This window comes from Onychomys torridus, chromosome 5 (assembly GCF_903995425.1).
Source record: "Onychomys torridus chromosome 5, mOncTor1.1, whole genome shotgun sequence".
Lineage (NCBI taxonomy): Eukaryota > Metazoa > Chordata > Mammalia > Rodentia > Cricetidae > Onychomys > Onychomys torridus.
Genome location: NC_050447.1, coordinates 111,677,136 through 111,699,507, shown reverse-complemented (window position 1 = coordinate 111,699,507; position 22,372 = coordinate 111,677,136). Strand labels below are relative to the sequence as shown.

The 22,372-nt window shown below is 43.8% G+C and overlaps 1 protein-coding gene across 1 annotated transcript in view; it reads left to right on the top strand.

Moving 5' to 3' along the window:
- Bloc1s5 (biogenesis of lysosomal organelles complex 1 subunit 5) overlaps positions 1-22,372 on the top strand; it is a 50,038-nt gene that overhangs the window by 14,831 nt on the left and 12,835 nt on the right. The window contains exon 3 of the mRNA XM_036188589.1: positions 7,884-8,013. Within this exon, the coding sequence (XP_036044482.1) occupies positions 7,884-8,013 (130 nt within the window). The remainder of the gene's footprint in view (positions 1-7,883; positions 8,014-22,372) is intronic.

Below are 22,372 nucleotides of genomic sequence, written 5' to 3'. Positions count from 1 at the left end.
GCCATGCAGAAAATGGACTAAATCTCTGAAACTGTAATCTACACCAATTCAATGTTTTCCTTATAAGAGTTGCTGTGGTCAATGGTGTCTCTTCACAGTAATAGAAACCCTAAGACAGTTTTCATGACACCAGAAATACCAGAGGAAGTGGAGGGCATGGCAGAGGGAAGTGGGAAGGCCCTGAATGCTACAGAGCCTCCAAGCCCCTGAAAATTCCCATCATGCCTATTTGGGAATCTTGATGGGCCATTTGGAGAAGAACAGCAGAGTCTAGCAGATGGAACCATAGGCTCTACCTCAGAGTGAGGAGGGAGACTCACAGAGTGAGTCCCATGGAGGCCAAGACCACACTGTGAAGAAACTATGGGAGCTGAAGACAGGAACAATGGGAGTTCTTCGCCCTGAAGCCAGAAGCTGTTCCCATCTAAACATAGAGGAAAACAGATTCCTCTAAAACTGGACGGAGCTGGATTCCTTGGAAGGTGCAAAGCGCAGTGACCGTCTAACTTACAGAAGTAAGAGATGGCACAGGATGAGTGGAGATCATAGCTGTTTTAACAGGAGCTTCAGGGGCAGAGAAAGTTACAGAAAACAGTGAGTTAGAATCAGAAAAACTGCAAATGATTGGATAGAGTGAAACAGAAAAGAAGTAAGGGGAAAGAATTGGGGAAAATGAAATTTTATTTTTTGTTTGGTCTTTCTTTTTTTGTTTTGTTTTGTTATTGTTTTGTTTTTCAAGACAGAGTTTCTCTGTTGAGCTCTACCTTTCTGGGAACTTGCACTGTAGACCTGGCTGGCCTTGAACTCAAGAGATCCACCTTTCTCTGCCTTCTAAGGACTGGGATTAAAGGCGTGCACCACTGTGCTGGCTAGGGAAAAGGAAATTTTAAAATTATTTTTGAGGTGAGAATTAAATGAAGAGCCCAAGAATGAGTGGACAAAATATGTAGTTCTAAAGTAAGATTGAAGAGACTTAACATTAGCAAGAGAGGGCCTGGAAAGGGAAGAACACATGTTGATGACGAGTACACATGACCCAAGACTGTGCAACAAGCCCAGGAAAGATCAAAGCACAAAAAAACCAAAAAGAATTCAGGAAAACTTTCCTCAAATTGCTATTGGACTTATTTTGAAGTACGTACTACTTTCTGGGAAGATTAATCCAAAGTAGCCAATGCTTGAGACCATTTCTAAACAGAAAGAAAAAAAAAAAAACTTGGACTTTATAAAGGGAAAAACATCCTCTGGGTATCCAGACTAAATGAATAGGCCCTTTGTAAAGGGAGGAAAATCCAACTGTTAGCAGGTTTGCCTGTGTTATGCTAGAAAACAAAGGCGTAACAACAGTGGGCTTTGTATCTAGCCCATCTGCACCCTAGCTGAGGAGATGACAGACGCACTGTTAGGGTTGTGCAGGGCTCCAGGGACGTTGTTCAGATGAGCCTTTCCTCAGGAGCCGCTGCACATCAGAATGCACATCATAGAGTTAGAGAGACTCTTTCCTTGGGAGTTGGTAAGCATTGAAGTGTGCTAAGTGGGCCAAAAGATGTCTCAGTTGGTAGAGGTGAGTTCTGCCAAGCCTGATGACCTAAGTTTGATCCCTGGAACCCACATGATGGAAGGAGGGAACCAACTCCCTCAAGTTGTCCTCTAGCATGGGCGTGCAAATGCATAAACAAACACACACACACACACACACACGCACAGGCGCACAACTTTGTCATCCCCTTCCCCCCCCCCCCACACACACCATGGCATGTCTTTGTTACCCCCACCAATAAACAAATGAAAATGAAAATGTAATTTTTTTTATTACTTTGTTTTGATTTTTTTGAGACAGCATTTCTCTGTGTAGCCCCAGCTGTCCTGGAGCTCTCTTTCTAGACCAGCTCTCCAACTCAGAGATCTACCTGCCTCTGCCTCCCAAGTGCTGGGATTAAAGGCATGTGCCACCACGCATGGCTATAAGTATTATTATTTTATTTGTTTTTGAGATGGTTTTTCTATAGTCCTGGCTGTCCGTAATTTCCTTTTACACATTTAGCCATAGAATTAATCCTAAGCAGTATAGCTGGGTAGGGTAGTGCAGGCCTGTGTTCTCAGCACTGGGGGGGTGGAAGCAGTAGGGGTCAGAGGTCAAGGCCAGCTTCAGCTACCTTGAAACCCAGGCTATAGAAGACTGTCTCAATCAATCAAACAAACAAACAAACCAGATGCAGCAGATGCAGAGCGAGTGGTGTGGAGAGAACAGCATGTACTGCCTATGTTGGGACAGAGAATGTACAGTACGAGAATTTGGAAGGAGCGGGGAAGGCCTGTGACAAGTATGCTGTTGTCCCTCAGTGATTGCTGCTTCAGCAGTAACTGAAAATAAAAGGGCACAATTTCAAATTCCATCCTGAGGAAAAAGGAAAAACTACAGAAGAAACCAAGATTATCACCTGACAGTGATGTGCCTGGGGGTAGGGAGCAAATAAGCACTAATGAGGAGAGGAGATATTCTCCACAGGGGTGTTATACAAAGCACTGGCAGTGTCAGCCATGAGAACCAACTTGCCAACTTTAAGATGTATGTCCTGGGATGGAGAGATGACTCAGTGATTAAGAGCACATAGTGCTCTTCCTTAACTCCAGCTCCAGGGGAGCCAATGCACCCTTCTGACCTCTAGAGCTAGCCACACACGTGTGTATACCTACAAATACATGTACATTCTAAAGACACATGGTTTCCAACTCAGGGGTGTTTGCTTTTAAGTAGGTGTGGAAGTGGTGCACATTTAGTACTAATCACCTTAGGAATATTTGAATTGGGTCTTTTCTGTCTAGTGAGCTGAGGTCCAGTTCTCTCTTGCTGTGTGGGCAGCAGAGGAAGCCATAGCTCAAGATTGGCTGCAAGATTGTTTGAGGAAACAACCTAAACTGACAAGATGTTTGCTGAGTTAGGGGATTACATAAATTTTTATTTAGGTTTTCAATCTTCTATGGGTTTTGTTTTGTTTTTTAAGATTTATTTATTATTTATATAGTGCTCTGTCTGCATGTATGCCTGTAGGCCAGAAGAGGGTACCAGATCTCATTACAGATGGTTGTGAGCCACCATGTGGTTGCTGGAAATGGAACTCAGGACCTCTGGAAGAACAGCCAGTGACCTCTGAGCCATCTCTCCAGCTCCCTTTTATAGGAAATAACCCCATCATAATTTGAAAGTATCTGAGTCGTTTAGAAAGTACCGGAAAAGGGAACAAGTAGACCATATAGAAAAAGATACATGTATTACATGTGTACTTTTGAATCTTGATAGATTTTTTAATTACATGTATATGTGTGTCTGGACAAATGAGTACAGTTCCTGAAGAGGCCAGAAGAGGGCACCCAATGCCCTGAAGCTGGAGTTACAGGGGCTGTGAGCTAGCCAGTGTGGGTGCTGACAGTTGAACTTGGATCCTCTTAACCACTGAGCCACTTCTCTAGCCCTGTGCTGATGAATCTTACTCACTAATGATAAAAGAAACATCTCTGTAACCCATTCTGTTTTAAAATGAATTTAAAACTTATGTGTATATACTCAGCTGTGTGGTTGGGGAGGGGGCATAAACTCACCTGTCTAGACACACCTGTGCATCCAGGTATATGTATCCTTATATTTAAACCAATGTTTAGATACATTAAAAAAATACCTAACATGTAGGTATATACAAGGATGGGGAGGGAAGCTAGACATTTCTGGATGCATGTTGTTTTACAGATATAATTTTGAAGCCATGTAAATATTTTGTATAATTTAAAACAATACTAACTATCAAAGAGCAGTCCCTAGAGCCAAATTACATATAAAGCCACTCATGTGTAGTTCTAAGTGGTGACAGTGTTACTCACATTCTTATAGGGAGCACTGAGCAGAGGGATTGGCTGCTGTAGAGATGCCTGTGTGTAGTCCTAGAGCTCAGGAAGCACAGGCAGGAAGATTGTGAGGTCCAGGCCAACCTGGGCTACATAGTAAGGCCTTGTCTTAGACAAACAGTGATTTGGCTGTACATTTATAGTGTGATATACCTTCAGAACAAAAAACCCTTTTAAAAACATCTTAGTTTTTAGTAATCATATTTGTGTTTTTATTTGATTAAGTCAAAGAAAAGGGAACTAAGTAATTGTATTGGTATTTTAGAAACTGAAGAGAAACAGAATATATGAAGGTAATTTGAATTTGGTTAGTATGACCTCAAAATGTAACTTTTCTTCATATAAAAACTGAGTAATTTCCAAAGCTAGTCAGTGATGGTAGTTCATATCTGTAAACCCAGCACTTGGGAGGCAGAAACAAGAGAATCCAGAGTTCAGGTCCATCCTATAGTGAGTTCCAGGGTAGCTTGGGCTACTGAGGTAAACCCTGTCTCAAAAAACAAACAACTATTTCCTGCCTTGTCCCCTGTGGGTTAGATGTGGTGGCCCACCCTGTAGCTGTGAGCAGCCTTCCTACTCTAAATTTCATCTCTTAATGCCAGTGGTCTTAGCCAGTTCCAAGCCAAGAGGGAAGTACCAGCTGAATGAGGGTATAAGGTCATACCAAAGCAAAGAGCCTGATCAAGAAAGCTGAAGTTCACGGAAGCCACCACAGCTGGTTGGAACAAAGCTAGGACCCTGAAGAAGCACAAGTTTGGAAAGTCTGACCACCAACAGAGTGAAATGACTGAGAAACTTCGTTATGTTTAGACCTTTGGGGTGCGTGCAAACAAAGTCTCCTTCTAATTGCCCTTAGATGCTAGGGAAGTGACTTGTCACTGTTGCTGCTTGCAGCTGAGGATGCCTTTGAACAGAGTCCTTCTACCTCCACCTCCCAAGGGCTGTGATCACAGGCATGTGCTACTGTGCCTGGTCCAATTTGTTATTTTTTAAATTGGCAAATAAGGGAAGGAAGTTGTGTTTTCTTCTGCTTTTTTTTTTTTGTTGTTGTTGTTGTTGCCCAGAGAAATCACATTGCTGACAAAAGGTAGTCTTCACTTTCAGTATCCCTGTTAATAAGTGAAGATGACATGCCAACTCTGTCCTGTCACGAGAGTAGACATGCATCTGCCTTTGAAAACTGTATGCAAACATCAGACAAACCCTGAATCTGATTGCACAGTTAGTTCTAACTGCTGACTTACAGGAAGGGGAACAGACAGCAGAGGATGCTAAATTACACCATGGAGAGTCATTCATTAAAACAGACTGTGGGAAACTGTGCAGAACAGATGACTCGCTGTTTCTAGTGAATTGCCAAGGAAAAATGTGATAGAGGAGAAATCTGTAGATTGAAAACATATTAACCAGCTGCAGTGTATGACTCTTATTTATATTTTGATTCAAATAAGCATGGGTAAAATGAACATTTATAGGACATTTGAGGGACTGTGAACACACTGTTATTTAGTGATATTAAAGAGTTATTGCCTTTGTGTATGTGTGAGACTTTTATTGTAACCTTTATTTTTAACTTTTAAGATTATTTTATTTTTATGTGTGTGCACCCACATTTATGCATGTGCACCATGTGCATGGTAGATGCCCACAAAGATCAGAAGAGGACATTGCCTCCCCTGGAACTGGAATTACAGATGGTTGTGAACCAACTCGTGATTGCTGAGAAACTGAACCTCCGTCCTCTAGAAGAGCAGTTGATGCTCTTATCCACCGAGTCATCTCTCCATCTCTATATCTTTTATTCTAAGGAAGCCATATGTTGACCGTAAAATGGTATACTATCTAGAGTATGCTTCACAGTGCTCTGGGGGAGGTGTGGTGCATGGAGTTTTATAGAGGAAATGAGTCAGTGTGAGCTGAGCATTGCTGAGGCTTGGTGATGCTGAGAGACATTATGTCCTTTTCTCTCTTTTGTATAATTTTTCATTATAGAAAAATGTGTAAAATAGAAGAAACTAGCCACAGCTGCTTCATAAGCTTGCTCAGAACCCAACAAGAGCCTCAGCAATGTAACTAATTTGTTATTTTCTTACAAGCTTAGCAACCTTCCTTTTTAGTTAACATTTTTATATTAATTTCGGATTCACAGAAAATTTTCCATGATACTACAGTATTCTCTTGTATCCCTAGCCCATTTTCTCATTCCTAATGCCTTATTTTACCACATTTGTAAAACCTGGGAAACAATATTGACAAATTGCTGTTAATACAACACCACAGTTACTGTCCTTGCCGCTTCTTTACTCGGACAGACAGGTTCTCAGTCGTCCATTGTCTCCCTTGAGCAGAACGGCTCTAAAGTCCTGGCCAGGATGCTGTAGCATGCCTCCCCACCTTGTCTGTCTGATGTTTTTCCATGATAGACTGGGCTTCTGGACCTCAGCAAAGACAAGTAGCCTCACGTAACATTACATCCTGCTCCTGCTGCCAGAGGGATGTCTGTGCATGAGCCCTGCATTGCTGGACTGAGGGAGCATTTGTGGCTTCCTCCACTGTGGAAGGAGTTACTTCACTTCCCTGCACTGTTCTTTGGAAGCAACTCACTCAGTCTAGCCCACACTCAAGTTGGATGGGGCGGGTGGTTAAACTTTGCTTTCAGTGGGATGCTGAGAACACCCAGGTTCAGTGATTGATTGAAACTCCCAGGACTTGGCGTAGGGCTGTGTATGAGGCTGTGCTTCACATGAGAAAGGTTCTGCTGTGGGATATCTTTCTGTATGCTGTGAATATGTGTTGCTCTCATTGGTTGATAAATAAAGCTGTTTGGCCAATGGCGAGGCAGAATAAGGTTAGGCAGTACATTCAAACTGAAGACAGAAAGAAGGGTGGAGTCAGAGCAGATGTTGCAAGCTGCTGCCAGGAGAAGCAAGATGTGAGAGAACAGGTATCCCCATGAAGCCACGTGGCAATGCATAGATTAATAGAAATGGGCTGGGTCAAGTTGTAAGAGCTAGCTAGCAAGAAGCCTGAGCCGTTAGGCCATTCAGTCTGTAATTAATATTAAGTCTCTGAGTGATTATTTTACAAGGAGCTGCAGGACCTCAGGTGGGAGAAATTGGTCTGGAGAAACTTCTGGCTATAGAGTCCCAAGCACAGTAAGCAAAGGAGACATGTAGGAAATGGTATGAGAAAAACCAGACAGAAGCTTCCAAAAGTCCTCACCCAGAAGTGCCCTGCAGAGTACATCTCCTCAGCAACAATTATGACGGTGCTTGTAAACCATAGATGACCCAAAGCCGCTTGAGTGGAGGAGCCCAGTGTTGTCCTAGCTGGTTGCACAGACACCTGCCTAGCATGGGCCAAGATTGCATGTACTAAGGAAACAGATGCTGGTATTAACCACATTCCTGGTGCAAGCGCCTTAGGCTCACTGGACTACACTTCCAACTTAGAAGAGACTTGCTCCCTGGGCAGGGGTCCAGCCTTGAAGGCCAGTAGGTTCTTGAAGAATAGCAGGCCTTCACAGGCCTTCACTGCTCTTTTTTTTTTTTTTTTCATGGTGAAGTGTCTGTATGTCATTACTTTACCACCCTTGTTATTTTGAAGAGGATAAAGGCAATCATAAAATGTGTAGCACATACTAACAGAGGCAATGTGACAGTAAGAATGATGAAATGCATATTAAGTCAAAGCAGGGCCCTTTCTAACAAATGTGTGGCCATGTAAGCTCTTTGGTTGCTCTTCTGGTATTTCTCCCCTCCGTTTCTGAACACTACTATAAAAACATTACTCCTAGTGCAACTTTTGGAGCATTTCATAATAAAAATGCCTCCAGGTCTTAGCTTTTTCTGCCACAGAATTAAAAGAAGACATGTGTGCTCCATGGGGATAATGTACGTACTAGTGTCCCAAGCTCACTCTCGGGGACTGCAGGCAGCAACTGCTAAGACTTACAGTACTGGTCATTTTCTTTTTCTTACTAGGAAAAACGTGGTCTTCGAGAATTGCGAGTGCTCGAGAACTTGAGGAATATGATCCAGGAAACAAATGAACGCATGCTTCCCAAGTGCAGAGAGACGATGCAGGACGGCCTGGAGGAGGCCCTGCAGAGACGTAAGTCTAGCTGTGTACCTGTGGCCTTGACCTCAGGTGTTCCCAGACCCGGGCATATTCTCCTGAGTGTTGTTGCAGAGGGGAGGAGAGTGTTCTTGACTGTGGCTTACCAGGGGACAGCCCAGCCACAGACAGTGGTTGTCCAGTGTCACGGATGCGATTGGCTTTGGTATCCAAAGGAAGATGTGTGTACAAGTATTTCACAAGACAAGCTCTTGAGGATGGGAGAAAATTCATGCTTTTTAAATGCTTACATTTTATCACTTTTTGCATTACACAAAATATTTTAATAAGAAGAGGTAACTGACAGAAGAACATTTGTTAGTGTTTTTTAATATTAGACTTTAACATAAAAGAAACTTGTTGCTAGTGTCTGATGTTAAAATTAGGCTATCAGAACATCAAGGCATCTCCTCAGATGTCTACACTAAGAACTTGCAGCTTGCCCACAGGAATGATGCCTGAAGCTTAAGGTGGAACCAGCTGTGAGGGAGGGGGTGAAGCCAGCTGTGAGGGAGGGGGTGAAGCCAGCTGTGAGGAGGGGGTGAAGCCAGCTGTGAGGGAGAGGGTGAAGCCAGCCTGTGAGGGAGGGGATGAGGGTCGTGTACTGTGAGGTTAAAAATCACCCAAGATCACATTTGATTTGTTCATGTAGAACAGCAGAAAAAAAAAGAAAAAAAGAAAAAAAATTGACATTAGGATTTTGTATTATACTTACTTGTTCACACTGCTACATCACTGACAAGCATTCTTGGTAGTTTGCTCTGTGTGTGTGTGTGTGTGTGTGTGTGTGTGTGTGTGAAAGAGACAGAGACAGAGAGATAGAAAGAGAGGGGGGTTCCTATGCACGTGTATATATGGAGGACAGGGGTCAACTCATGTGTCATTTCTTAGGAGCTGTCCACCTTGTTTCGTAAGAGAGAGTCTCTCACTCTCACTAGGAACTGGGGCTCTCTGAGTAAGCCAGGCTGGCTGGCTGGCTGGCCAATGAGCCCCAGAGACCCTTCTCTGTAGCATGAATCTTACAGAGTCTTATTAATAAAATCAAACCTGAGGCCAGTTATTGGGGTGAATGCTGGAAGGCAGAACAAGCCACAGCTATCTCACCTTGCCAGTTCCTCAGCTGATCCTGTTTCCTCAGACTGGAAGCTTCTGAGTCCTCATCCCAGTGGCTCTCAGCGGAACTGCTGCTCCAAAGCCTGAATGCTAAACCAGCCAAAATACTTAACTAACTAAATGCCTAATTCACCTGGGGCCTGGTTTTCATGTCTTATGTATCTTTCTACTTTCTGCATCACTCCCTGGGATTAAAGGCTGGGTTTCTGGGTTTAAAGGTGTAGGTCGCCATGCTTAGCTGTTTCTAAAGTGGTCTTGAACACACAGAGATCCACCTGGCTCTGCCTCCCAAGTGCTGGGATTAAAGGCGTGCACCACCACTGCCCAGCTTCTGCTATAGCTTGCTCTGACCCATTTTCTAGCCACCATTTCTGGCTCTGTTCTAGTGGCTGTCTGTTCTCTGACCCCAGATAAGTTTACGTCAGGGAACACACAATATTTTTGGGGAACATAATACCACACTTCTCTGTCTGCCTCCCAGATTACAGGGGTGCACCACTGTGCCTAGCTTTTTCGTGTAGGTGCTTATATGGAAAGCACTTTACCAACTGAGCCCTTCCCCAACCCCTGATTATTATCAGTTGGAATGCTTAGATATGAATTGAGAAGAACTCTAACACGGGAAGGTTACAAAAGCAGTTGTATCAGACAGTGAGAAACGATGAGCAGCTTGTGACGGGGAGGAAGGAGCAGGGGAGGCAGCTGTGTCTCTGAGTGTCTGTCAAGGTCATTTTTCCCCTTTAGAAGCATACGAATGCTGTCCACATTCAAAACTTAAAACCAAGTCCTCTAGTATGGGCAAACCAAAGCTAACACTAAATATAAACAGAAACAAATGAACCTCAACTGAATTTCCAGTAAGGAAGAACAAAAAATACAGGTAATTCATTGTTTTGGTTTTAGTGTTTTGAGACAGGGTCTCAGCATGCAGTCTAGGCTGGCCTGAAACTTCTGTTCCTCCTGCCTTGCCTTCATAGCACTGGAGTTATGGGCTGTGTGTGTGTGTGTGTGTGTGTGTGTGTGTGTGTGTGTGTGTGTACACACATGTTTGCATGTATGTGGGCTCCCATGTGCATGGCTGTGGGGTTGGCAGAGATTGGCATTATGTGTCTTCCTTGATAGCCTTCCGTTTTACTCACCGAGGCTGAACCCAGAGGTTGCCAGTTCTACAGTGTAGCTGCCCAGCTTGCCCTAGGAGTATCCCATCTCCATCTCCTGAATGTTGAGGTTATGGATGGGCCACCATCCTCCCCTCCCCATTTACGTGGGTGCCGGGCACCTGAACTCTGGTTCTCACCCTTGTACAGCGAGCTGTTTATCCACTAAGCTGTCTCCCCTGCCATGTTTTGTTTTGAATTGGCATTTTTATTTTGAGCTGATTGAGATTTCACATGAAGCTATGATTGAGAAGGGCTTAGGTGGCTTCTTCCTTGGCTTTTGCAGACCAGGGTCTGATGGAACCACTTATCCCCATTATTATCAAACTGCATCTCTCCCGCCCTGTTGGGCTAGAGAGCGTTCTGGCTGTCGTCATGGTCATCTCTTGTGCCTTCTTGGGTCTTGAGGTTCCTGGCTGCTCTGCCTTCTCTTTCTCAGCATCTCTGTGCTTGCTGTATATTTTCAGGTCAGTGCTTTTAATTGAGCTAAAACTGTAAAAGGAAATGTCTATCATCCACATACCTGAGATAGTGGAGTTTCTACTTAGAAAGTGGGGAATGAGTGTGTCTACTCCGTCTTTCCAGAAGGTTCTTCAAGTAGACTTTGAGTACAGCTTAAATAAACAAAAAAACAAAAACCACTATCCTATCCCCCTGCCCAGTTTGAGGGAACCAGGAGAATGTAATTTGAACATCTTCGGTAGGTTTGTTTGTGGATCATTACTTGTGCCATGATTCTGAACCAATTTCCTGTGAGTTTCAGGGTAAAACAAGTGAGTAGGGGGGCTGGAGAGATGGCTCAGAGGTTAAGAACACTGGCTGCTCTTCCAGAGGTCCTGAGTTCAATTCCCAGCACCCATATGGTGGCTTACAACCATCTATAATGAGACCTGGCTCCCTCTTCTGGCCTGCAGGGATACATACAAAACTGTACATATAATAAATAAACAAGTGAGTAGATGTGTTGGCCTCTTGGAACCAAGGTTTTCCTGGGGTAGAGGAATATAGAAGTGAGACAGAGGAAGGCAAGGAAAAGCCTTGTGGAATGGGATTGGGGTTTGGAATCTGTGTATCATGTACATATGTGTGTATGTAAGTATGTTCAACACAAGCTGCAAGAAACATGAGTGTGTTCTGAACTTCACGGACCAGGTCTCGAGGCTTCTTAACGACAGACTAATGCCGAAGCAGTGGTGAGAACTCGGAAGCTGCACGTTGATACTGATGTGATTCAAGTGTCCCTTTAGAGAGGATACAGCCTGCACATGTGCTATTAGAACATGACTGTGTGGGGCTGGCATTTTGGGTATTTGTGTACACACGGCCTGTGCCATTTACCGGCCAGTGTTCAAACGGCAGCTGTCTCTTTCCTCCACGCTGATGGAGTAGGTTCCTTAGCTCTGGGAAACACAAATAGAACATTCAGTGAATTCCCTTCCTGCAGGCTTCCTTCAACCTCCTTCCCACACACCCCTTCCAATCCGCGTATTCCTCTACTCTCAGCCAGCTCCTACTTCCACCCCTGGCTGTTCACAAAATCGGACAGCCAGGATTTTTATTTTCAAAGCACTTCTGCATGGGCATGTCTTAGCTTCTTGGCTTCTTTAAGCATGCATGTGTGGGCATTCCTGCATGCACCCGAGAATATGCTTTCATAAACTGGTCTCTCGTCATGCTCTTGGAGTTCACATGGACTTCTTGACCTATGGTGGTGGCCATATTTTAGAGACCATACTTCCAGAAGGATTGACTGTGTCTGTCAGTTTGCTAAAACTAGATCTGATGGTTTAATGTGTGTTATGGTGATGAGTACAGAAACTGTTTCAGAAGCCTCTCTGCCTCTCTGCTGACTGAACCCAACAACAAGGCTTGCTTGGGAGTGTGGGATCAAGTGTGCAACAGAATTTTCCTCAGCTCCATGAGCTTAAACTCAATGCAGGTGACCCAAGGGACACATTCCCCTGAACATCACCTGGACATTCTTGGCACCAAAGAGCAAATGTGACTGGGAAAATAGCTGACTTTTCTGTCCCCAGAAAAGTCACCCTTTGCAGGAATGCAATTAAATGGGTGTTTGAGACTATCAATAAAAAAGCACAACTGGACTAATGTGCTATGGAACACTCTTTATTCATTTCAGAAAACATAGGTGTTAACAGCCAGGTCAGTGAAAGGCCCATGGCTGGCCTTCCTTTCTGTACTTTCTAATCAGTACTTCCAGGTGAACGTCCATGCCAGGGTCAGTAAGAGCAGACTGCTGCAAGCCACGCTGCTCCGGCATGCTGGAGAAATGGGAACAAGGACCCAGGGACTGAAGTGCTAGGGAAAAACAGATCCATTCTAGCAAAGGTCAGTTTGTCCGGCTACAGAGTCCAGCTGCCAAATTCACTCCCATGACCTTAGCCAAAGTTCTCTAAGGTTCTGCCCAGTTGGCCTCTTCCTTGTCTTTGCCGTCCAAGAATAGCATGGACAGCTGTGATTTAAAAAAAAGAGTGTGTCCCTAGCTGCAGGACTCAGATGCCACACACCACAATGCTTCTCTCCTCGTGGCATTTGGGGGTGAGAACCACGCCTCGGCTTTGCTCCCTGGGCAGCTGAGGGGTTGCATGAGGTTTGCAGAGCTTCTTGCTCCCCTTCCCAAGTGGCTTTACTTCCTTCTAGGGTAGAAGTGGCACATTCTCCTTGGGGAGTCTTCAGACATTCCCAAATTGTCAGTGGGGTCTTCCTGTGGACTGATGCTGTACTTGGGGGTGACCTCCACAAGGAAACGGCACTCAAATAACTGTCACCTTCATGGAGAGTTGGCAGGCCTATCTTTTGAGAATCTTTGTGCTTAGGTCTGTACGTGCACACACTGGAAAATATTTCCTCTCTGCTTTTTGCTTTAACCTAGTAGCCATTCACTCATTCACTTTAATATACATACATACATACATACATACATACATATATATGTATATTTATATTTACCAAGGGCCTCCTCTGCTCTAAGCACTGTCTGCATGGACAAGAGGCATGGTTGGTCACATGACTTGTGAACCTGGCAGAAGCATTTTGGAGGAACCTCCACTGAAATAATTAACCTTAAAATAAAAACAAGCTACCTGCCAAGCAGGGTGATATTTTAGGGACCTCCAGAGAGGAGTGGAGAGACGTTTCCAAAGTTCAGAACAAGCCTGTTCGTTAGAAGATCAGGAATCAATGAACATAGTTTCTGTTTTCTTCAGAATGAGGTCATTTGAAAAGCAGCACAGACCACCCCAAAGCTTGCAGGTAGATACCAGTGCATTTTAAATGCTTTTCCAATAAAGAAGACCCTGTAAGATCTAATGCGAATTTTCAATAATAGAGTTTAAAACTCTTAACTTTGAATTCAGCTTTATGCCTTTTTAGACTTGTCTAAGTAAATATGGGAGGTTAGCAATATGTTTGCTCCTGTATGTGTAATGGAAAATTACTCAACTGCAAAGAATACAGTGCGGTCATTTTCAGAAAAATGCAGAGAAGTGTCTCCTATCAAAGTAACCATTTATCTACTGGAGAGACGCAAAACATTTCACTGTTAGCACAGAGAATAGGAAGACAATCTAGAGGTGGTGACAGCGTTATCACGTGAACAGGCCGGCAGTCACAGCCCTCTGCCCTGTTTGCTCGCTTTGAACCCTGCACACGAGTGTTCACTGTTACTGCACATGAGCATTCACAGTTACTGCACACGAGCATTCACGGTTACTGCACACGAGCATTCACGGTTACTGCACACGAGCAGTCTCATCTGTACAGATTCTGAGCTGCCTCGATTTGTAGTCTTGGCTTAGTGCAGCCAAAATCCATGTCCTCACAGGGTTGAGATGAATGTGTGCATGCACCCTGGGAATTAGCGCTCTGGTAACCCGAGAGAGAGTCGCCTCTCTCAATGATGTGGATTTAAATCAAGTAAGCTATCCTGGGATCTCAGATCCCATGTTTGAAAAATTGGCTGAGTTGGTCTTCTAGCCTCAGCTAAAGTGGCTCCGTTCTTTCCTCCTGTCTTTCTCACGACACTTAGAAATACTAGTGTAGAACTTGGAGTCCCACCCCTTATTGGTCACGTCACAAACAGGACGTCTGCCTGCATTCATTCTTCGTGTTGTGTTCACACATTCATATGTCATTGCTCTCTCTTGGGTGTCGACTGAAGCATCCCTGAAGACCAACACAGTCACCCATCCGATCTAATGCCACCTCTTTCTCCTATATCTACAGACACATCTTTATGGATCACTCCTGGTTTCCGCTTCAGACAGAGTTCTTCTGCTCTCAGGCTTTCCTGGTGATGTTGGAAAGTATTACCAGTAATTTAGAATCTGAACCAAAAGTCTGTTTCCGTGAATGGGAGAATTCTGTTCTAGTGATTGGGGATCTGGCGGCTGAAGGAAGTCCTCGCGTGGTACTGTTGGTGTGAGAAACTTGGCTGTTCTCCACCAGCTGGGGAGAAGCTGCTGCAAAGGGGCTCCTGCGAGAGGGTTTCCCGTGTCTAGTTTGCTAAGTCTCATGGCTCTAATGGAAATGATGATGAGCCTGCAAACTGAATAGTTTCCAAAATTAACCTGGATGTGGTGAGATATTGTGTCCCCAATAAATTGTGAACCCTAATAAAACTTATCTGAGGGTCAGAGAACAGAACAGTCACTAGATTAGACATAGAGGCCAGAAAATGGTGACACATACACCTTTAATCCTGTCACTTGGGAGACAGAGATCCATCCATATCTGTGAGTTCAAGGCCACACTGGATACAGCCAGGCATGGTGCCACATGCCTTTAATCCCAGCACTTGAGATCTCATGTCTTGCTTGGGAAAGACAAACGCCTTTAATCTCAGGAAGTGATGGTAGGAAGCAGAAAGGTATATAAGGTGTGAGGACCAGGAACTAGAGGTCTTTTTAAGCTTTTAGGCTTTTAGCAGCAGTTCAGCTGAGATCCGTTCTGGTGAGGACTCAGAAGCTTTCAGTCTGAGGATTCGTAGAAACAGGATCAGATGAGGAGTTGTCGAGGTGAGGTTAGCTGTGGCTTGTTCTGCTTCTCTGATCTTTCAGCATTCACCCCAATACCAGGATCCGGGTTTTTAATTAGTAAGACCATTTAGCAATTCGTGCTGCACCTAGATCCAGCTGTCATCCCTGGCAGAGTTCATTTTGACTGTTAAACCCGTGTTAGCATCTTTGTTTTTATTTGTGTAAGATCATTAAAACAAGCTTCAACATGGAGTATTTTCTCATCTAAGTATAGCATAGACTGATAAGTCTTATACTTCTGTGTCTGTCCATGGAACCACCACCTTTATCTCCTAGAATTCATGTTTGAGAACCTTGCAGATGCGGACCTTGCTCACTTGGGCAGAGTATCCTAGGGCTGAGTAAGAGATGCTTTCAGGCCCAACTCTATCTGCAGCTCATCAGAAACCACACACACACACACACACACACACACACACACACACACACACAAAAGAAACCAAACAAAAAAAAAACCAAGAGTCTCTCAGGGCACAAGAAGGCCTCCCTTAAGGGAGAGCATCATAGCCAACCTGTTCTGAAGATACAAGTGTCTGTGTCCTGCTTCTCAATTATTTAATAGGCTTCTAAATTTCAACAAGTTTGAGGGCAAAGAGATCTTCCCTTGGTTTTCAAGTAAGAAGAACAGGGAGCATCCAGGTTACCCACTCATATAGCCAGATGTGACCACACTAAGGGTCCCTCACCCATCTCCTGTTCTGAAGTATGGTGACTTTATCTTTATATTATTTAAAAGCAAAAGGGTATCATTAATAAGACAAAAAGAAACCCAGGTATGGTAGCTCCCAATGTTAACCTTAGCATTTGGGAGGTTGAGGCAGGAGGATTGCCAGAAGTTTGAAGCAAGTACATAGTGAGTTATAGGCCATCCTGATCTAAAAGTCAGACCCTGTTTCAAGAATAAAAAAAAAAAGAAGAAAAGAAAAAGGAAGAAAGAGAAAGAAAGGGGAAGGAGAGGAAGATAAAGAATTTGTTTTCTTTGGTGTTGAGACTTGACCTCAGAGTCTCACATGTGCTGTAGATTTACTTACCACTAGTACCTACCAGCCAGCGAAGCTTTAAAAGGAAGAAAGAATGTAATATGTTATACTAAGTAAGTGCATAAACTAATCATTGCTTTTTAACTGTGGTGAACTTGATTGTAATTGGTTGTTTTTACTCTTTGCTCTTTTTTGGCCCACCACCCAGCTCCCAAATACATACATACAGTGGCTTATTATTACTTATAAATGCCCGACCTTGGCTTGGCTTGTTTCTAGCTGCTTTTCTTATCTTAAATTATCCCATATACCTTTTGCCTCTGGGCTTTTCCTTTTCTTACTTCTATAATCTTACTTTCACTCTTACTCCAGGGCTGGCAGTGTGGGTGCATAGCTGACCCCTTCTTTTCTCGCTCCTCGATCTCTCTTCCTTCTCCCAGATTTCTCTATTTATTCTGCCTGCCATCCCCGCCTGTCCTTTCCCCTGCCTTGCTATTGGATGTTCAGCTCTTTATTAGGCCGATCAGGTGTTTTAGATAGGCACAGTAACACAGCTTCACAGAGTTCAACAAATGCAACATAAAGGAATGCAGCACATCTTTGCATCATTAAACAAAAATGTAACACACCATAAAATGATATTCCACAACACTGGATTTCAGCTGTCTCCATGAATAGCAGACTGGAGGAGTGGCGTGATGAGTGACAGCTGGCTGATTAGCGAGTGAAGACATTGGGGATACATGCGGGGGGGGGGGGTTGATAGGAAGGGGACACATAATTTTTCAGTTAAAGTTTTAAGAATTCATGTACATTTTAACAATAAAAAAGTGAGGTAAACCCAAAGGCAATAACTGAAGACAAGTGCTTCTGCAGGCCAGGCAGAAGTTCCTAGAAGCCTGCCCTAAAGAGAGTAACGATATGAAGCCTTTAGAAGATGCAGCCGGGTTCCTCTCCCTGTTTTGGTATTGTCTCGGCTGTTTGCAGCATTAGTGAATGCCTCTCCAGGAAAGATGCCTGATTAGAACTGAAGGACAGCTGGGACCGGACCTTGAGCACCACGTCCTTCTCCCTGCCCACCCTCTCCCTTCGGAGTTCAGTTCTGTGCTCCACAGTTAGAATTTTGTCCATTGTTCTTGCTTACACTATTCAATCCTTGTTTGTTTTGATTTCATGTGGTGTTGGTTTAGAGACAGGGCCCTACAGTATAGCCCAAATTGACCTCAAGATCATGGTAGTCCTGCTGTTCCAGCCTCCTGAGTGCTGGGTTTACCCATGTATGCACATGCCTGGACTCTTTCTTCTTCTGCTTTATTGATTGCATCTGATGGCACTGCTGAGCTCAGTGTGTTTCTTTAGTTTGCAGTCTCCCTTTCTGTTTTATCATCACAGCCAGTCTCTTTCTAAAACGGTGTTCTTTAGCATGCCAAGGCAGCCATAGGGTTGCTGTGGCTTTCTCTGCTGTTCTTAAGAACAGGCACCTTGCCTTGTTTGTCCCATATAGTCTGCTCTTTTCCTTTCTCACCCCTACTTGTTTTTCTACAACGTCTTTCTGGAGCATCTTAAAGTTCTAAGAGTTTTGTCAACTTGTTTTCTCCAACTAAATTTATCAGTAGTGGGAGGACCAGCCCCCAGCAGCCCAAGGTATGCCCCCCCCAAAAAAAAAATAAGTAAATAAATCCACAAATACGGTGAGGGCTGTCCTTTTTTCTGTCTGAGGGGTAATAGGAAAAGCACACACACGATCTGATAACTTTCTCTTTTACTTCATCTTAAAACAATCCTTTCTCTGAAAATCTGTCTCCACATAGTTACATTCCACAGTTACATTCTACACACACACACACACACACACACACACACACACACACACACACACTTCTTGTACATCATTCACTCACTCATTCTCTTACTCACTCTCCCACACTGCTTATCTCTCACATTTTTCTCCCTGTCCATTAAGCTACATCCCCTCACTCAGCACACATACACACCTCACTCTCACACTCACTATCCCCCTACAGCCAAACTCTGAACAATTATATGTTACATTTTCAGGGTCCATACTATTCTCATTACACATGATAAGTCACACAGTTTTTCTCAGGCTAGGGAGGTCACATTGACCGGTCAGTGAGTAATGTTTGGCCGTGCATTTAGCTCTTTCCCAGACAGAAAGTGACATTGAAATTCAGGACTTAATAATAACAGTTAGTTGGCTGAACCTTGAGTGGTTGGGGTATGTGTGGAAAGAGAATTACTGCCGGGGATTATATCTACCAAAGTTGCTTCATGTCTGACCTTGATTCAACAATAAACACCTGGGAACTTATGTTTGTATATTCTCTGTAGGGGCAGCTTATCTGTTTGGATTTTATTCTAAAGTCTAAAATTAGCCATCTTTGTGACTGAGAATACTGTTACTTTCCTGTGTCAGTTATGAAAAATATTCTAGTATTATTTCTATTCTTAAGCAGAAATCATCTTCCTCACCATCTACAGTTCTGTGTGTGCCCAAATATGTAAAATATATTACCAGTGGGCTATAGAAGGAACCCCACAGCTGTTCTTTTAAGGGAAGAAATGTAGTTGTACATGAGAAAAATTACAGACAGAAACCAGTCATTTACAGTCACCCCATGGCATTGCCAAGTGGGGCCCCCCATCAGAGAGTTAGTCATCTGGTGGGTCGACCTGTTAAACCTAGTTATCACTTGCTGTATACTCCCATGGCCCTTGGCATAAATTTTTATAGGTGAGTTGGTTAAGATGTAATCTGGATGGCCGGGTGGTGGTGGCGCATGCCTGTAATCCCAGCACTCGGCAGGCAGAGGCCAGCTTGGTCTACAAAGCGAGTTCCAGGAAAGGCGCAAAGCTACACAGAGAAACCCTGTCTCGGAAACCCCGCCCCCCCCCCAAAAAAAAGATGTAATCTGGAGTCTCATTTATTTACTAGAACTTGCCATGTAGCCTAGGCTGGCCTCAGATTCTTTATTTTCTTATCCACCCTCCTGGGTGCTGGGATTATAGGTTTCTGTTACCACGCCCATCACCAAATACTAATTCTCATGGACTTCACTCATTGGAGTCTTCACTTGCCTTTTGTTTTGTTTTGCTTTTGAGACAGGATTTGGGTATGTAGCCCAGGCTAGTTTGAACTTATGGTAATCCTTCCTCCTCAGCCTCCTGACTTCTGGGATTACAGGTTATGTACCACAATGCCAACAATCCTAACACAATAAACAAGTGTTTATTATCTTCTCTACTTCCTTGTTGAAGAAACTAACATGTATAGTGGTTTAATGGCCATGCCTCTCCCATGATCACAGGAAGAACTGTCATACAGAACAAACTGTTCTGACTCCCAGATTCAAGTTTAGCTTCAGGATACCACTTTGTAAAACATTTTTTTAGGATCTCATATTCAGACTGGCCTTGAACTCACTGTGTAACTAAGAATATCCTTGAACTTTCGATCCTCCTGCCTTCACCTCCTGAGTGCTAGGACTCCAGGCATGTACATCCTCAGTTCTGGAGGTGTTAACTAGAGCTGTATGTGCTAGATTAGCACTCTGCCAACTCAGTTCCATCCCCAGTCTCTCAGATGCTACTTTCTGTGCATCCAAGAACAGCCCTCCTTTTCTTCTGGTTCATCACTCTCGGATTTCTTCCTCTGACACAGGTTCTCCCCTCAGTCTATTTCAGTAGTTCTTATTTACAGCTAAGGCAAGAGCATCCCCTGGCTACATAGTGAGTGTGAGGACAACCTTGGCTACTTGAGACCCTATCTCAGGTAGGGCCATTGGTAAGTTACTCTTATTTTTCCCAAGTCAGTACAGCTTCCTGACACAGATAGCCAAAGAGAATGCTTCCTGTTGAAGGGTGTAGCTAGAAAGTGATATGAAGTGAGGGGAAGTGTCTACAAAATGGGCCTGACAACCTGAGTTCAATCTCTGGAACCCACATAGTGAACTGAAAGAACCAACTACAGAGTTGTTCTTTGGCCTGTTCAAGCTCATATGCCTGCACACCTGTAGTATAAAATGAAATAAAAAGAAAAAAGCCTTTTCCGTTTTGTCGCTAAGTGGCTGGGATGTGAATAACTTCACAGGGAATCAAATTCTGAAGCTGGATGTTCTTTCCAAACATGGAGACAGTTCTATAGAGGGACAGAACTGTAGGCTTGTCATGTGCATCAGATGGACGCTTTTAAAGGCTGTTACAATCCACAGATAAGTGTAGTCATCACACCTCATCAAGGAGACTTTTCACAATAGACAGAGACTGCCACAGAAAACCACAGCCATCAAATTGCAGACTTGTATTGCCTAGTCCCATTGGATACATCTACATAACACTTCCGAACCTAAGTCTCAGGAAACATTGAAGAAGCAGGGGTGGACCTCAAGAGCCAGAGGGTCAGGGAGTTGGCTATGAGATTGTGGTTCCGAGTGATGTCAGCAGCTACGCCAATGAAGTCTCATCAGCATAACTGCTTTAACATGAGCTAAACATGCCAAAGTAGATGGGGGAAAGCCCACAAGGCCTCAACTGTACACAGAGAACTATAGGCAACTAAGGAACGCTGAGAGCAGGGGATATAGTTTTCCCAGAGAAGAGCACACCAGTTGATTATCCAGTACTAAATGGTCAGCCCTGAAAACATTACATATAAGTAACATTACACAGATTGTGTAGGTTATATTTAGGAATATATTATATGTATATACATAGATGCTTATATAACAGTTAATGGACAAAGAGGCTATGGATTTGAAAGAGAACAAAGAGGGGTATATGGGAGGCTTTGGAGGGAGGAAAGGGGTGGGGGGAATGGTGTAATTATAATCTGGGGGAGGGGCTGTGACAGGAGACAGCAAAAGTTGTATGGTCCTACAGCTTTTCTTTTTCATTGCACTCAGAGTGATCCAGAAATGCAAAGAAGACAGAAAAACAGATTTTTAAGTTCTGTTCACAGAGCCAAAAGGGAAAAAAGACAAACAGGAAATGGTAGTGCCACACTTAGGACCGATGATGTCATACTTACTGCCACAGGAAGAAGGCAGATCTAATCTACTCCTCTCATTTGTTAAGGGGAAAAAAAAAAAAAAACTGGGAAGCTAACCCTCAGTCCTTAGATGTCACCTGTGATCCAGCAAAATTCGTTAATGGTCACTGATGATGCAGCTTTTGAAAAGGAGATCCTCTGGCTGCATCCCGGAGGTGAAGGTTCATAGTTTTCTGAAAGAAATCACAGTCCCTGCCCTGCTGTGACCTTGTGACCTGATGTGATCAGGCCTGGGCAGGGGAAGGAAGACAGACAATTAGATGGCTTCCAGCTTCAGCAGCTGTAAGAGAAGCTGGTGCTGTTGGGCCATGCCTCTGCTGAAGGAATTTCACAACTGAAAACACTTTCACTAGAAGAGAGAGAGAGAGAGAGAGAGAGAGAGAGAGAGAGAGAGAGAGAGAGAGAGAACTTTGTGTGAGGGGAGCAGAGAGAATAGGATACTCAGCACACCATCACTTGATGCTGCTTGTGTGTGAAGAGTGTGAAGAGTTACTCTTGTTCCTGTTTTTGCTTTAGAGATAGGGTCTTTTCTGTGGCTAAGGCTGGTCTGGAATTCACTCTGTAGACCAGACTGTCCTATGGGTCTCTCATTAAACCTGGGTCTTGGCATTTTGGCTAAATTGTCTCTGCCCTGAGTACTGGGCTTGCAGACACAGCAGCTGGAAATCCAAACTTAGGTCTTCACACTTGTGCAGCCAAATCCCTGCCCTGTTACATGATTCTTATTAATAATACTTAATATCAGGCATAAGATGTTAACAGTTTACTATGCTTTCTCATGAATGATCATATCTATCCTCATTTGTAAAATGAGTAATGACACCCGGACAGAGACTTGCAGGAAAATTGAGAGGAAGATGTCCTAGGGCAGTAGCAAATGCAAAAGCCCTGTGGTGGGAGTATGCTTGGCATGTTGGAGAAGAGTAAGGAGGTTGACGTGGCCAGAACAGATGTTTGGATGTACAGGCAGGACTTGTCAGA